This window comes from Lichtheimia ornata (assembly GCF_029851405.1).
Source record: "Lichtheimia ornata isolate CBS 291.66 chromosome Unknown scaffold00001, whole genome shotgun sequence".
Lineage (NCBI taxonomy): Eukaryota > Fungi > Mucoromycota > Mucoromycetes > Mucorales > Lichtheimiaceae > Lichtheimia > Lichtheimia ornata.
The window spans coordinates 1,161,038-1,177,000 of NW_026695321.1; the positions used below are offsets into that span (position 1 = coordinate 1,161,038).

The 15,963-nt window shown below is 43.6% G+C and overlaps 5 protein-coding genes across 5 annotated transcripts; all 5 read right to left on the reverse strand.

The window, feature by feature from the left end:
• Positions 1-1,551: 1,551 nt before the first annotated feature.
• O0I10_000413 (uncharacterized protein) lies at positions 1,552-1,935 on the reverse strand (the record flags this gene model as incomplete). Its single annotated transcript, XM_058480523.1, has 1 exon — positions 1,552-1,935. One exon carries the CDS (start codon positions 1,933-1,935, stop codon positions 1,552-1,554), a length of 384 nt encoding a protein of 127 aa, XP_058349046.1.
• Positions 1,936-2,629: 694 nt separating this feature from the next.
• O0I10_000414 (uncharacterized protein) lies at positions 2,630-2,954 on the reverse strand (the record flags this gene model as incomplete). The annotated part of the gene is made up of 2 exons (XM_058480524.1): positions 2,630-2,851; positions 2,916-2,954. The coding sequence occupies 2 exons, from the start codon at positions 2,952-2,954 to the stop codon at positions 2,630-2,632; spliced, it is 261 nt and encodes an 86-aa protein (XP_058349047.1).
• Positions 2,955-3,416: 462 nt separating this feature from the next.
• O0I10_000415 (uncharacterized protein) lies at positions 3,417-4,706 on the reverse strand (the record flags this gene model as incomplete). The annotated part of the gene is made up of 4 exons (XM_058480525.1): positions 3,417-3,612; positions 3,675-3,698; positions 4,546-4,556; positions 4,614-4,706. 4 exons carry the CDS (start codon positions 4,704-4,706, stop codon positions 3,417-3,419), a joined length of 324 nt encoding a protein of 107 aa, XP_058349048.1.
• A 7,885-nt stretch (positions 4,707-12,591) lies between these two features.
• O0I10_000416 (uncharacterized protein) lies at positions 12,592-13,860 on the reverse strand (the record flags this gene model as incomplete). Its single annotated transcript, XM_058480526.1, has 1 exon — positions 12,592-13,860. The coding sequence occupies one exon, from the start codon at positions 13,858-13,860 to the stop codon at positions 12,592-12,594; it is 1,269 nt and encodes a 422-aa protein (XP_058349049.1).
• Positions 13,861-14,297: 437 nt separating this feature from the next.
• On the reverse strand, positions 14,298-15,664 carry O0I10_000417 (uncharacterized protein; the record flags this gene model as incomplete). The annotated part of the gene is made up of 3 exons (XM_058480527.1): positions 14,298-14,751; positions 14,817-15,277; positions 15,335-15,664. The coding sequence occupies 3 exons, from the start codon at positions 15,662-15,664 to the stop codon at positions 14,298-14,300; spliced, it is 1,245 nt and encodes a 414-aa protein (XP_058349050.1).
• Positions 15,665-15,963: the final 299 nt, after the last annotated feature.

The window sequence follows — 15,963 nt, forward strand, 5'->3', positions numbered from 1 at the left end:
CAGATGTTCGATGCTACCCAGTACGAGAACACATTTCCTTGCTGTAGAGATGCCGACACAGTGACCAATCCTGATAGCTGTTTCTCCTTTAAGTTGTATACTTGATGATGAATGCTATGAGAGATGGATACACCTTTGACAGCACCAAAAGGATACGCAACATTGTTGTTTGTTGCTGATGTGATACATCCATAAGATACGTGCGGTGAAGAGGGCTCTTGAAATCAATTGGCCAATAACGAGAACACCAGAGGATCAAATAAATGTTGTTGACACTAAAGATGTGGGCTCTTGTTGCTCATTGCTGCTTCTTGCTTGTAGCTGATATGATCCATCGATAACAGGCATGCGTAGCAGGATATCCATTGAAAGCGGTTGACAGCAACTAGAACCACAATAAGACGAGATAACACTTGGCGACACCAAAAGGTATAGAACTTGTTGACCTGCCGCTGCAGATGCTTATAAAAGGAAGTGTCCAATAGTGGTACAGTAACGAAACCATCGAACTGATGTAATAAGGCAGCTGACATCGAAGGATGCTGTCGACGTTGCTCTTTGACCCTGACATGATTCACCTATAAAAGATGCACGGTAAACAGTTTCCCGAATCCATAGAACGATATTTAGCAATGATAGCTGCATCCATGAATATTCCAAAGGCCCAAAATACAAGTAGTTTGCTGAATAGCACACATACTATAATAAAAGAGAGGGTTGGTTGGGATTGGAGCCAAAAAACGGGTGACCCACTATTTACCAATGAAAGCCATATGAATAAACCCTGTCGATATCCAATGGTAGCTGCATCCATTAAGAATCCAAAGGGAACAAGACAAGTAGCTCGCTGAATAACCCACATGAAAGAGGGTGTTAGTAGGCGTTGAAAGAAAGAATGGATCATTATTTACCAATGACAGCTTCATGCATGAAATTCCAATGCACCAGAAGACAAGTAGTCACAATAGCACACACATACTATAATAAAAGAGGGGGTTGGTTGGGATTGCTCAAAATACTGGATCATCCACTATTTACCAATGACAGCCATACGCACGAAAACATGTCGACATTCAGTGACAACAACGCGAAAATCCCAAAGAACCAGAAGACAAGTAGATTGCTGAATAGTCCGCACACTATAATAAAAAAGGATGTTGGTTGGGATTGGAGCCAAAAAACGGATCATCCTCTATTTACCAATGATAGCCATATGCACAGAACCTACGCTGATATCCAAATCAAGCCGATTCTTTGCAATCGTCCGCTTGCTGATGGGCGTCCGCTATGGTACTCGTCTGAAAGCGATGGAACGATACATTTCTATGGGCATATGCAGTGAGAAGATTGAGTAATATTGATACCACCGTGTAGAGATGGCTGTCCACATGATGCCGAAGAGCCCTTACAAAGAGGAGACAATCACAATCCTTGCTGCCCAAGACCACATGCAAATCGAGAAAGCATTGTGCATCGAAAAGCCCAAACCAGATCCTTAGCTGTGGAGTGATGTACATATGGCTAAAGAGCGATGTGAATGGCAATCGTTTTTCATTGGAAATCGAATGCAGCTTGACGATGAATGCCTTGAGGAGATGCATAAATGACCTTGGTAACACCAAAGATGTCAACGCGGGTTCTCATTGCTTGTTGATGACATGGTCCATCCATAAGACGCGTATAGTTGTAGAGATCCATCAAAGGAATTGCCGATAATCGTAACCACGAGATGATCAAAAGCTTGCTGACGCCAAAGGTATAAACCTGCTCCTTGTTGCTGACATGATCGATCGATGGCGGATCTTGTTTCAGGAGGTTCACCAAATTGCAGGCAATGGGAAGCACCAGATGGATGAGGATGAGGGTTGATATGGCACCAAAGATATGAATGCTGTTGTTTGTTGCTGATACAATCCACTCATAAAAGACGTTCATTGGCGGACACTCTTCAGAAAATCGCCCGTTGCTGGTAACCAACCACCCGAGACGCAATAAAGGTTGACACCACCAAAAGACATAAACGCTTCCCCATGACTGACATGATTCACCTATAAAAGATGCACCATAAACAATTTCATCCCAATCCCAATCCAACAATACTTAGCAATTCATAGCTGTGATCTTGTAAACGTCAAAGCACCAAAAGACAAGCAGCTCTCTGCAATGGTCCCTCTAAATAATGGTAGGCGTTTCAGCAAAGGCGCCCCCAAAAGCATGAGTGTCATACATACCTGAATCACGCAATCATCACTCCGCAGACTTGGAACCAAATAGGCCATCAGGATGTAAAGTAATAATCAAAGCGCACAATAAAGAAACATCATTGTACCCGTATCTCCTGTGGATCGACGCGATGAAGTGCATCAATAGAGATACCATCTTCTGTGCGTATGAGATCAATAGCCGTAAAAACGATGGAGCCGTGCGAACAGAGATGCATTTTAAATCCTTAAGGCCGCAATAATATCGCATCGTCCTCGGGCACAGCATGTAGAGCTCCACAGGAAAGTATAGTACAATGACATCCTTGACGTGCAGCCGCATAATAATAGTATCGTCGAAAGAGGCTCTGCCACTCGTATGGTGGTTTGTAAGTCCACTTGAATCCAATCAATCCCACAATGAACTCTTACCTTGTGTATTTCTCAATACCATTCCATTGATGGTTGTAAATAACCTTGTATCCATCCGATCCAGTGTGCTGCTGCTGTTTTATGGTAAGGTTAATAATTAAGGCGGTCCTGCAATAGATCCAAACACCATGCATACCATTGAGCCGACCATATGTGCATTCTTGCTTTGAGATCCGTAACTTGTTGCTGCCAGAGGTACCATCATCCAACATGTTCACCTACCATAAACGCAATGTGAGATAACAAGTAAAACCAACCCACACGCTTTTGTTGTCAGCATACCCAAAAGAGGCAATGTAAAGACGTCTTGAGAACTCTCATTGTGGACAACTCGGTGAGGAAGGCATACGACGCCCTGAACCATGGTGATCACAAGGAATTGCAACCAAATACACCATCCGAAGGCAATACAATAATCAACCTGCAGCGCCAAGGTATGCCACCATATGTACCATACTCTCATTGGATCCTGAAATTGGCATCATAAGAGATATCCACCTTCTCTCTGTAGGCAAGGAAATCAATAGCCGTACTTGGATGGAGGCCGTGTGCACAGCGGATGCATTTTCAAATTGGCCTTGCCATCGCATCTTGAGTCACACTGTTTCCGGGCCAAAATTCCCCAGGAGAGCACAGTACTATACAATGACGTCCTTGACGTGCAGCCTTGATAATAATAGTATCGCCGAAAGAGGCTCTGCCACTGTATGGTGTTTGGTAAGTCCACTTGAATCCAACCAATCCCACAATGAATCTCTTACCTTGTGGTATTTCTCAATAGCATCATTGCCTCAAATAAAGCCGTATTTCCATGTCATCCATATTGTCTTGCTGCTGTTTCACTGTAAGTCTCGTTAATTCACAGGTTTCGCTTTGTAGATCCAATGCCATACATACCATTGAGCCAACCATACAACATTCTTGCTTTGAGATCAATGTCTTGTTGCTGCCAGAGGTACCATCATCCAACATGTTCAACCTACCATAAACGCAATGTGAGATAAGAAGCAAACCTAATCCACACGCTTGTTGTCACCATACGCAAAAGAAGCAATGTAAAGACGTCTTGAGAACTCTCATTGTGGACAACTCGGTAAGGAAGGCACACGACGCCCTGAACCATGGTGATCACAAGGAATTGCAACCAAATACACCATCCGAAGGCAATACAATAATCAACCTGCAGCGCCAAGGTATGCCACCATATGTACCATACTCTCATTGGATCCTGAAATTGGCATCATAAGAGATATCCACCTTCTCTCTGTAGGCAAGGAAATCAATAGCCGTACTTGGATGGAGGCCGTGCGCACAGCGGATGCCTTTTCAAATTGGCCTTGCCATCGCATCTTGAGTCACACTGTTTCCGGGCCAAAATTCCCCAGGAGAGCACAGTACTATACAATGACATCCTTGACGTGCAGCCTTGATAATAATAGTATCGCCGAAAGAGGCGCTGCCACTGTATGGCGCTTGGTAAGTTCACTTGAATCCAATCAATCCCATCATAATGATCACTCTTACCTTGTGGTATTCTAAATAGCATCTTTGCCTCAAATAGAAACCGTATATCCATGCCATCCAGTAGGTGCTGCTGCTGTTTCACTGTAAGTGTCGTTAATTAATAGGTTTCGCTTTCTAATCCAATACCACGCATACCATTGAGCCAACCATACAGCATTCTTGCTTTGAGATCCGTAACTTGTTGCTGCCACAGGTAACATCATCCAACATGTTCAACCTACCATAAACGCAATGTGAGATAACAAGTAAAACCAACCCACACGCTTTTGTTGTCAGCATACCCAAAAGAGGCAATGTAAAGACGTCTTGAGAACTCTCATTGTGGACAACTCGGTAAGGAAGGCATACGACGCCTCATTGGGTCTTGTATAGACGAGACAAGACCAACCTACACGTGAACTTTAGTACCACAATGTTCAACATGAAGAATAAAAGGATTGCAGCGATTGAACTTACATGTTGTATTGGAATGGAAGCTTGTGTCATGGATAGATCGCGCACGTGCTTGTTGTAACTGAATGTGTCGCCATTGGCCACCTGTTCGCCCATTGACGGTGTGCATTGTTGGCAATGCCAGAAGTTAGTGGTGTGGAGAGTGTAAATGGAGTTGGTCTTACCTTGCATCGTTGTGAAGCGGGAGTGGGAGAAGGTCGTTCCTTTCATTGTTCCTGATTTGTGCACTCCACGGCGCCCCGCTTGTTACAGTGTGTGCCTTAACAATATCCTTTGCACTTGAACCGATAACGACAATGCGAGGTTTCATGTGAGTATTAGCCCTCGAACAAATAACCGACACTATTTACCAATAATAGCCATGTATGCACGAAGACATGTTCACATCCAATGATAGCTGCATTCATGAAAATCCCAAAGGACCAAGAGACAAGTAGCTCGCTGAATAGCCCACATACTATAATAAAAGAGGAATGTCGGTAGGCGTTGTATAGAACGGAACATCATCACTTACCAATGATAGCCATATGCACGAAAAGATGTTGACATCCAATGACAGCAGCATCCATGAAATCCCAAAGAATCAAACGAAAAGTAGCGTGATGAATAGCCCACATGCTAAGATAAAAGCGGAGGTTGGCAGGCGTTGTAGAAACGAATGGATCATCAATTACCAATGGTAGCCATATGAATGAAACCTTATCGACATCCAATGATAGCAGCACCCATCAGGAATCCAAAGGGCACAAGACTAATAGCTCGCTGAATAGGTCAGATAATATAGCAGATTAGTAGGCGTTGAAAGAAAGAACGGATCACTATTTACCAATGACAGCTTCATCCATGAAAATTCCAAAGGACCAGAAGACAAGTAGCTTGCTGAATAGTCCACATACTATAATAAAAGAGGAGGTTAGCAGGCGTTGAAGAAGAGAACGGATCGCTATTTACCAATGATATCCATACGCACGAAAACATGTCGACATCCAATGACAGCTGCATCCATAGCAATCCCAATGCACCAGAAGACATGCAGCGTGCTGAATATCCCACATACTATAATAAAAGCACAAGCTGATACATAAACGAAAAGGAAGTAGCAGTTCTCAAACCAAAGTTGATCAATTTGAGAGTGATGCTGCCCAACATGCATAGTGCTTGAGCTACATGATCTTGGCTCGTTGTAAGCTTACTTCATTATGCTCAAGAAGAGTGAGCTATGGACATACTTACGTCACCTACAAATATCACTTTTCAAGACGCAGTGGATTTATCAGGTGTTATTTTCCATCACTTCGACTCGGTACTCCAAGATGCTTGACCACTTTATCAATCGATCAATCATGACAACAACTCCCACGCCCACTCACACATATAAACAAGGCTGTTCTCACCAACATTATCAAACACCCTTTCTTTCTACTTGTATTCATATCATCATCGATGGCCTCTGGTAAGTCTCAAGGATAGTCTTTATATGATCCCCAAAATGAGGATACTCATGCATCCACCTATGTAGCTCACATCATTGCTTTACCACTTGAAGTGCTCATTGGTGCCTAATGACATTTGGCAGTGTTCCTTGATGGGCCCCTTGTGGTAGGTATAAAAATCATCTGTATATTGATACACGTTGTAAAAGGATGTCTTGTACATTTGTAGGCAAAAGGCAACCCCAATCTGATGGGAAATTTGGGACTCCTTTGTAGGTGACATACGTGCTTGCCAGTTTCAAACGTTGTTACTGCTTCCGGGTTACGCTTGAAGATGAACTTGCGTCTAACGGATACATATTGCTGTTATCAACATACCCGATTATGGCTGCGGTGAGGTTGCTGCTGAGGTCTTTCGCCACAAGTATTACAAAGACAAACTCAAGACAATCCTTGCTGCGAAAGCACATTTGAACCAACTCCTCGAATGCAACGATATTTCATTGACCGACATACCCTCCATAATCTATCCTTTCATTTTAATCACCGGCTACGAGGTATCACTGTATTCAATGCACATGCCAGGTCCTGGATTATACGTCCTTGATTCCTTGAAAAATGCTTGGTTTCCAACAACAAATGACGAGATTACACGCCATGGAATTAGAGACACTTTGGCCCTTCTCGATTGCTATGTGGAACTATGTACAAGTATAAAAGCAAGGAGTCAAGAAAAGAGGGATAGACACAAAGTTAATTCAAGGAAATCGATGAAGGATTTAACCAGTACAAACTCCACGACTTCTACCCCTACAAACATAAACCTGCCACTTATTCCAAATCCCTTGTTGCCTTTCCAACATTGATATACGTAAACCCAAATTCAAATAAGATACATTGATTGATTGATGGGTCACTCATCCTGAAACTCAATGGAGGGATCACTTCATTTTTCGCTTCTCAAGGTCATCCCGCTCCTCCTTATTGTATCATAAAAGCCATATACACTTCTTGCATGACCGATAGCAGGTCCACCTTTATTATTCCATCTTCGAAGCAATAGTATTATGTGATCCACAAGCTAGCAAAGTCCAAACGTGTAATAAATAAGCAATGCTTTATTTCATTTAGCTATCTTGCTATCTTGCTACATTTGCCACCACCATCGTTGTAGTCGTCGTCCATCATCATTCGTATTCGTACTCGTACTTGTCTACAGTCGTCAATCTGCTCGTCACCAATATCCAAAACACGCAAGTAGATAAGAATGGGATCTTGCAGGCTTCCTTTTGAATGTCGTTGTTGTGAATGTGGTAATCATCGTAATCGTCATCTCTATAAATAAGAAAGGAGGCAAGTTAGACCAACCATCTGATACCGGGAATGATGATGATTTGGTGTACCGTTTGGCGATCCTCTCTAAGGAAGAAAGCAAATCAGAAGGAATTCACAAATCAAATCACCCACCATACGAGCAACGTCGGGCGATCCCTTGTTCTTGAGAGAGCACTGCACGAATCACGCAAGGCCAGTTCGATCCATGGCAAGGAAGGACATCACTTACGTAGAGTCCAGGCTCATAGTTGTCCTCATTCATCCTCTCCAAAGAAAGAATGACCCCGATCCTTCCAATCATTATCCCACCTCATGAAAAGAAATCCTCAAGGAAAAGAACAAGCCTATCACGAGAAGAGCGTGTTGGTTCAACACATTCACAAGCTGTTGTAAATCCCCTTTTACCTCAACACGGTGACCATGCTCTTCCAAAAATCCATCGTCATCGACCCATCCTCAACTCAACGCAGGCTTATAGAGCCCTGGACGCGTTCCAAGAAGCATTTCCAGCACACTTGGCTAGTGCAGAGCGACGCAGCGACCACTTGATACAGGTTGGGACTTGAACACAAAGAGATGATGATGATGCCCCCAAGTTGCATTGCCTGACCAAAGAAACCTATTCAATTCATTATTAGCATACGCACAATGAACACTCTTTTCATTGTTTGTTTCATTGTACTTGCCTTTTCCATATACACAAAGACCCGTTGTTGTTGGTTACTGGAAACCGAAAACCATGGTGTAGTATAGTTGAGCCGAAACAGAACGCCAAACCAGCCAACGTCTTGAAACCAAACTTGCTCTCTATATTAGCTAACACGTCAATGGAACCAGTTCGGCTGCAACATTGGACTCTGAATGTACCTGTTGACACCAAGCGTAGAGCGGGAATAGCAACGAGCAAAAGGAAACAACAATATCGCCATGGCAACCACCAACCACCAACCATGCTCCATTCCTCAGCATTTGGATACACTCACTCCCTGACAATGCAAGTTCAGAACTACATTAACACCTCACAGCCAACAAGAGCACTCTTCTATAATACATTACCTTGATCGAGAAGTCGTGAATGGAATAAGGAAAGGTGGGAGAAAAAGAAGAGAAACATTGTCTCAAGTCGTGGAGCTGCTGTCCCCCAAGTTTAAATCCCCCTACTGCTGTTACACTGAGGCCACTCAATGATCCCACACACACCATCCACCCACCATCATCCTCGTAATAGACAATAGGTACACGTAAATAAAAGCTATGATCCTCACGAAGGGTATGTGCCATTTTACACTTTACATGATAATGATGATCCAACAACAGCCATTACCTTAATACCAGGTTACCTCGAATCAAGAAAGTTAAATGATGGGCATGCTGGGCTGGAGCAGGACAATCGTTCACATGCATTGGATTGGGAAACAAAGGTGATTGGGGGGAATGGGCTATCAAGTGGCAGGTTACAAATAACTTACCAATTTGATTCTTCTGATATTGGATGATGTTTCTGTGTTTGAGCGTTTTTCAGTCAAATCTCATCGGATCAAGAAAGTTGAATGATAGGCATGCTGGGCTGGAGCAGGACAATCGTTCGTATGCATTGGATTGGACAACAATGGAGAATGGGAGGACTAAGGTTATTAGCTGGCATTTTGAACTATTCCTAAATAGTGTACAAGAATCATGCATCGCCTGTGCTGAATGACTCAAGTTACACAAACACGCCCTCTGCATCTTTTGCTCTGCCAGGGTCCACCTACTTGACAATGAACAAAGACCACTCTTCATATAGCATCACGCTTACAAACATATAGGTGCCTGTATCTCCAAACTTTACAATGAAACGTGGGGTTTTTCTTAGAGCAATGGGCTCGGCTTGGCCAACTGCACCTTGGGTGCCAGTTTCACGATCAAGGTTGCCAATCCCAGATTTCGCAATGTCGCTACCAGCCAAACTAGATATGGGGGTCGACCTCTTCGACGACGACGACCAAAAAAATATTTTTTGGGCTAGTTGCGACATTGAACGTGAAACTTTCACACAAGGTGCTGTTGGCCAAGCCGAGCCCATTGCTCTATTCAAAACCCCACGTTTCATTGTAGATTTTGGAGATACAGTCACCTTTATCTTTGTAAGCGTAATGCTATATGAGAAGTGGTCTTTGTTTAATGTAAAGTAGGTGGACCCTGGCAGAGCAAAAGATGCAGAGGGTCGTGTTGTGTAACACAGCTACGTTTGCATGAATGAAAGGGTCAATGTATAATTACTTTATGGATCATCTAGGAACAGGCATGTATTGCTAGCTAACGGCCACTTTTATCCAATCATCATTGTTGCGAGATCCACTGCATGGGAACGATGCTCCTGCTCTAGACATTCATTTCCATGATTAAAGTAGGTTGATCCGAGCTGATTTGACTGAGCTGTGGTCAAAGAGAGATTACATCACTCTGGACATAAAGCACGCTCGATGTAGCTCAACCGCTGTAATCTTGTGTGAGCGTAACTCAACCAAATCAGCTTGGATCAACCTACTTTAATCATGGAAATGAATGTCTAGAGCAGGAGCATCGTTCCCATGCAATAGAATGCACAAAAGTTGGGAATGCACAGAAGTGGCTATTAGCTGCCAATGTATGACATGAAAATGAGGGTTGCGTACCTGTCGTGCATTGTTCCTGAAGACCTGACTGTTTAGCTGAGTTACCCAAAGAAGTCCTTCTGCATCTTTGGCTCTCCAGGGTCTAGCTACTTGGCAATGAACAAAGACCACTTCTCATATAGCATCACGCTTACAAACAGAAAGGTGCCTGTATCTCCTAACTTTACAATGAAACGTGAGGTCTTTGATAGAGCAATGTGCTCGGCGGGGTCAAAGGAATCTTGTGTAGTTGTTTCACGATCAAGCTTGCCAATCCCAGATTTCGCAATGTCGCTACCAGCCAAACTGGATCTGGAGGTCGACCTCTTCGACGACGACGACCAAAAAAATATTTTTTGGGCTGTTTGCGAGATTGAACGCGAAACTTTCACACAAGGTGCTGTTGGCCAAGCCGAGCACATTGCTCTAATAAAAACCCCACGTTTCATTGCAAAGTTTGGAGATACAGGCACCTTTATGTTTGTAAGCGTGATGTTATATGAAGAGTGGTCTTTGTTCATTGTCAAGTAGGTGGACCCTGGCAGAGCAAAAGATGCAGAGGGACCTCTTTGTGTAACTCAGCTACTTTGCATGATTGGAATGGTCAATGTATGATCCTTTATGCATTATCATGTATTGCCAGCTAACAGCCACTTCCTCCCAATCCCAACTTTTATTCATTGTGTGACAGTGGAATGATGCTCCTGCACCAGCCGAGCATTTCCATGATTCAAGTGTCTTGATCCAAGCTGATTTGACTGAGCTACGCCAAAACAGCCAACGTGAAAATAAATGAAAGACAGACCCTGCGAATGTCTCCGTCTTTCAAACTTTTGGACGCTCCCATTCAAAATCTTCGAATGAAGCGTGAGGTTGTTATTAGAAAATGTTGATCAGCATGCTCGAGAGCACCCTTCTGACCAATTTTCAAGTTGGAGGTGGGCAACTTCGGGGCGGTGGGCCGTCCGCTCTTTTGTTCCCATCAACTACCATTTGGGCCGCCCCGTATTTTAAATCTTCACAATGAAGTCTGCAAATTCAAAATGAATGAGGTTGATCAACATGTCTCAGCGAATCTCCTGACAGAGTTTCAAGTTCGAAATGGGGAATCCCAAGGTAATGTATGTTGTTTCGATAAATCATGGATCTGGGGCTGACCTGCATTTCCGACTTACATAGTAAACCCCACATTGTACCCTCCCATTCCAATTTTTCAAATGTACATGATGTCTTTTTAAAACCATGTGGATCAGCATGCCCAAGAGCACCTTGTGTCAAAGTTTCAGGTTCGAGAGGGGCAATCTCAATATCAAGGATTGATGTACAGTGTTCATGCATTTATACAAGAGGCGTCCTACAGCTCAGCCTACTTTAATTCCACCTCTTCCACTCCCTCTTCCTCCCATTCTCAACGGTTGGTCCATTCAAGTATACAACTACCACCATGCGAACGATTGTCCTGCTTCAACCCATCATGTCAATCCTACAGTTGCCTTGATCCGATTGTCTTTGACTGGATGGCAAGTCCATGGCGTGTACACAACCTTCATGTCGCTCTTCCACAACACACGAGTCTCTTGACACAACACACGCTCTTGCACACTCGTCTGCCACAACCAATCGTAATAGCAGCTGCCATTAGCAAGGTCCTTATTGCTTGTGTAAAACAGCATTCGCAACCTTGTCATTCTACTACAATACACGCTCTTTTGCACACTCCACTGCCCACGACCAAACGTTACAGCAGCAGCTGCTATCACGAATGTCTTTATGTCATTGTCTCGAACAGTGTTATTTGCTTGCAGCCTTTTCAAGTGGACAGCAGATAGCCATCATATAGAAGCAGCTTTATTTACGTGTAACAACTTGCTTTCAATACACACGACTTGCTATGGATATGGATATGGATATGGATATTGGTTTGGTACATGGGACGGAAGGGTATGGATATACACCATGTGTGGGAAGAGAGTCTTTGTTCTTATGTATCTTTTGTCAATTTGACCTTGATGCTGTGCTATCATCCTGAACGCTTGGTACCATCCTATTGTTTACTTTACACCTTATTCCACGGCAGCTACTATGATCATCCTTCGTGCAACCTGTCAACCATGTACAACCACGCATCACCATCCAATTTGACCGACATCCATATGATTCGCCATCACGCATCAAACACCATCCGTTCACATTTGTACCATGCACGCCCAAAGGATAGAGACGTTTCAAATCAATGTACCTACCCCCATTGGAGCAATTCGTTGTACCTCTCAATCTATCTCCTATGACTGACGTTGGATTAAAGGGTTGTTTTCATGAATACGGTATTCCTTCTTGAGCTGTACTCTTCATGCGTTGTATTAAGGAAAGATCTATGTTTGCGATGGGCAAATACAGGATTGTAAAAGTGTATCCATTTGTGAATGCTATGATAAAGGAAAGGATCTGACTGATCCATATTATGTCTTGAACGAAAGCCTTCCATTCTTATGTATATGATTAAGACACTACGGCAAGGTATATGCAAAATGAAGCGTAGAAATAGTTTATTACGTAATTAAATGATAAGGTTGTTTATTAAGGAGTGCTTTTGGATGATGACTTGTCAGGGAGAGGTGCTGGTTGGGGGACCGTGTATTTGCCCTTTTGCCAAGAATGTACGTTATGATTGCACTTGGGTATGCGTGATGGCTTGAGATTGAGATCCTTATCAAAGAGACCCCAATAGGATTCTCGTGTCTCGTTAAATAAAGCCGCCTTCCAAGGTTGATCCTTGAACTCGAACCAATAATAGGGAAGTTGTCGTTGGTTGGCTTGACATACAAAAGTATCCAGTAATGTTTGCTGGTTGGCTATGGATGGTACAGCTCCCTTGACACGATGGGCTGCTGGTTCTGTGGGCCATCCAATTTCGGAAATGATGGCAGGTTTGGCTTGTGTTTCTTGCATCCTTCCTTTGGCATCGATCAGGGTAGGGTACTGATCCACATCATAAAAGTATTGCCATGTCCAATCAGCTGCATCCTCGGGACGTGTACCAGCAAAGAATGGATGTACATTATCAAGTACAGCATCTTCATGAGGAATCAAATGTTTCAAATCTCGAATCTCGGTTGTAAATACAGGAATTTGCTCTAGCCCCATTGATTTCAATCGTTGCTTGACATCTTGCATTAATGTGATCAAATCAGATGCCTCCATTTGACGTCGATACACGGCTTCATTGCCAACAGAGACACCCAGCACATGATCAGCACCATGGTCTTGCAGGAATTTCCAAAATGTGTTGTATTGACGTTGATACGTGGTCGAATTACCATCGACCCATAACGTCAACATCACGCCCATATCCACACGCAAGAGCTTGATCGCTTGTACTACCAATCCTGCTTGATCACAATCCATACCATATAGCCGTACGCGTGTTGTCAATTGGCTCATGATCTTGATGTCTTCCAATACAGCATCCAAGGTCACACCACATCCTTCATAATACTGACTGCCATGAGGTGTATAGTCCATGCCATAGAATGATTGATGTAATCGTGTATCTCGAATGATGGTAGTATTAGGGCCACTGGGATGTGGAGAGGGTACAGGCGGTGGTGGAGGAGGCGGCGGTGACGATGCCGTGTTGTCATGATGTCGATTGTTATTGTCATCATTGTTCGTGGATCCACCAAACATTTGTGGCAAGGCGACCAATGCAGCGATTATTACCAAGAGCAATGCAATGGTGCATCCTTTGATCACGTATGATGTACGCTTGCTTCTTGCTTGTTCTCGTGCTACTTGCTCTAACGCCTGATCTGGTGCTGGTGGATGTAGTTGTTTTTCTTGGTCCATGTGTCTTGTTTGTTTGTTGGATTGAAAAAAAGTGTTTGTTTGCATGTATGTCTCTTCCGACTTATTTAAAGTGTTTCTCTTTAGGAGAAACCAGCTATAGGAAAATGTACCTGATACACAGGTTTCACCGTAATAAACAACACAGCATTTGATAACAAGGGTTCTGGAAATAGATTAACCATTTTCTTTCTTTTTCAGTCTGTGTACGCAGATGTGGGTTGGGTAGATATTACATTCGATTTGTGTTATGTGAGTGTGAGTGAAAAGTGTGTCGGAAGAAAAAAAAAAGGTGGGGCGAGAGCAAATGATGATTATGGTGTCATGAGAGGGGTGTGTGTGAGTGCGTTGATATGGGAATTGGCGGTATGAAGACAAATTTGTAATGCAGAATCAAAAGGGATCATGGTGAATAGGTTGAAAGCGTGGAAGGGGATCGTTTACAGCTCATCCTTGACGGGCTTCTTGGCATCCTCGGCATCTTCCTTTTCCTCATCCTCAACCTTCTTGGGTTCCTCCTCCTCAGCGTCAAGGTCAATGGTGATCTCCTCATCCTTATCTTCTTCTTCAACGAATTCCTTCTTCTCTTCACCTTCCTTGGGCTTCTCGTCAAATGCCTTCTTTGCTTCCTTCTCCTTCTCAGCAAGCTCAAGAGATTCGTTGCGAACCTTCTCGGCATAATCGACATCATCGGTCACCAAAATGTTGTCAAAGCTGGTACCGGACTTGACCTGCCAGAGATCAAAACCAATGTTGTTGATATCGTAGACGTAAATCTCATTGTCAACCTTGTACTCGGGGTTATCAATCTCGGGATGTTCCCATGGGCCCTTGTAGTCAGGGTTGGGGATACGCTTAGCCTTCCATGGACCTTGGTAATCAGGGTTTGGAATACTATGTACATGCCGTGGTTAGCTTATCTTAAAATGTGACACACCTTCATTCACTTTATCACTTACGAAGGAGCTTCCCAATCACCATCCATGTCATCATCCCAATCCTCTGGCTTGGTAGCTTCGGGATCAGGAATAAATTCGGGGATGTCATCATAACCTTCAGGCTTCTTATCCTCGGGATCATCAATCTCAGCTTCATCGACCCAATCTTCAGGCTTCTTTGCATTGGGATCCTTGATCTTCTTTGGTGGCAAGAAGCTCCAGTCATCAATGAGGTTGCCAGCAGCCTTTTCTTCACCATCAACAAGAACTTGGTAAGTTTGATCAGGCTTGATGACAAGAGTGTAGGTGTGAGTGTGAAGATCCTTGGGTGCTGATACGGTCTTTTTCAAGTCATGGTTGACGCCCTTGTAGTTGAGAATAGCATGGACCATAGCTTTGCTGCCACAATAATCAGGACCAAACATGATGTTGTATTCGCTTTCACCATGGAAGTTTTTGGGTTCCAAGGAGTCCGAGAACACCTAATCACACATAGATTAATATAACCCATTCCATATACAATCATATGCTTAGTTTACCTTAAGATAGCTACCACCACAATCAATGTTTTGGTCGTTCTTGACATCATATTGGATGACAAGATCCTTGCCCTTGGTGTTGAAAGGCTTGACAGGGGTCGAGAGAGCGTAGAAACGATAATCTTCGGTGGTACGCAAACCAGCACTCTTGTTCTCATCGGCATACCATTCACCAGTGGACACGGCCATCTTGCCTAGATCTTCGCGATGTTCGGATACGGTCCAGCGATCCTTCCAGCCTTCGCCATCAGAGAAGGTCTCGTGGAGGTACACTTCGGCAGAAGTCAAGGCAGCCAAACCCAAGACAGCAGCAATGGTGGGGATTTTCATGATAGCAATGAAGAGAAAGAGAGAAAAGGAAACAAGTGTGGAAAAAGGAACAAGCAAGAGGTAGCCAAAGAACGAGGAATGGTGGTATTTAAATTCGTGTCCTTTCTTGACGTGGCAAATGGAAAATCATCCAGTTAGAATGACTTTGGCTTGGCGTGTCGCCATTGGTCACCCAATGACAGCCAGGGAGAAGATTCTCGTAACAATGCTCGTATGTTTCAATTTCACACCATCATCAATCTCTCATAATACAACATACTCAATCACTAAACTTGCCTCCATGTATTCTTCTTTTCCCC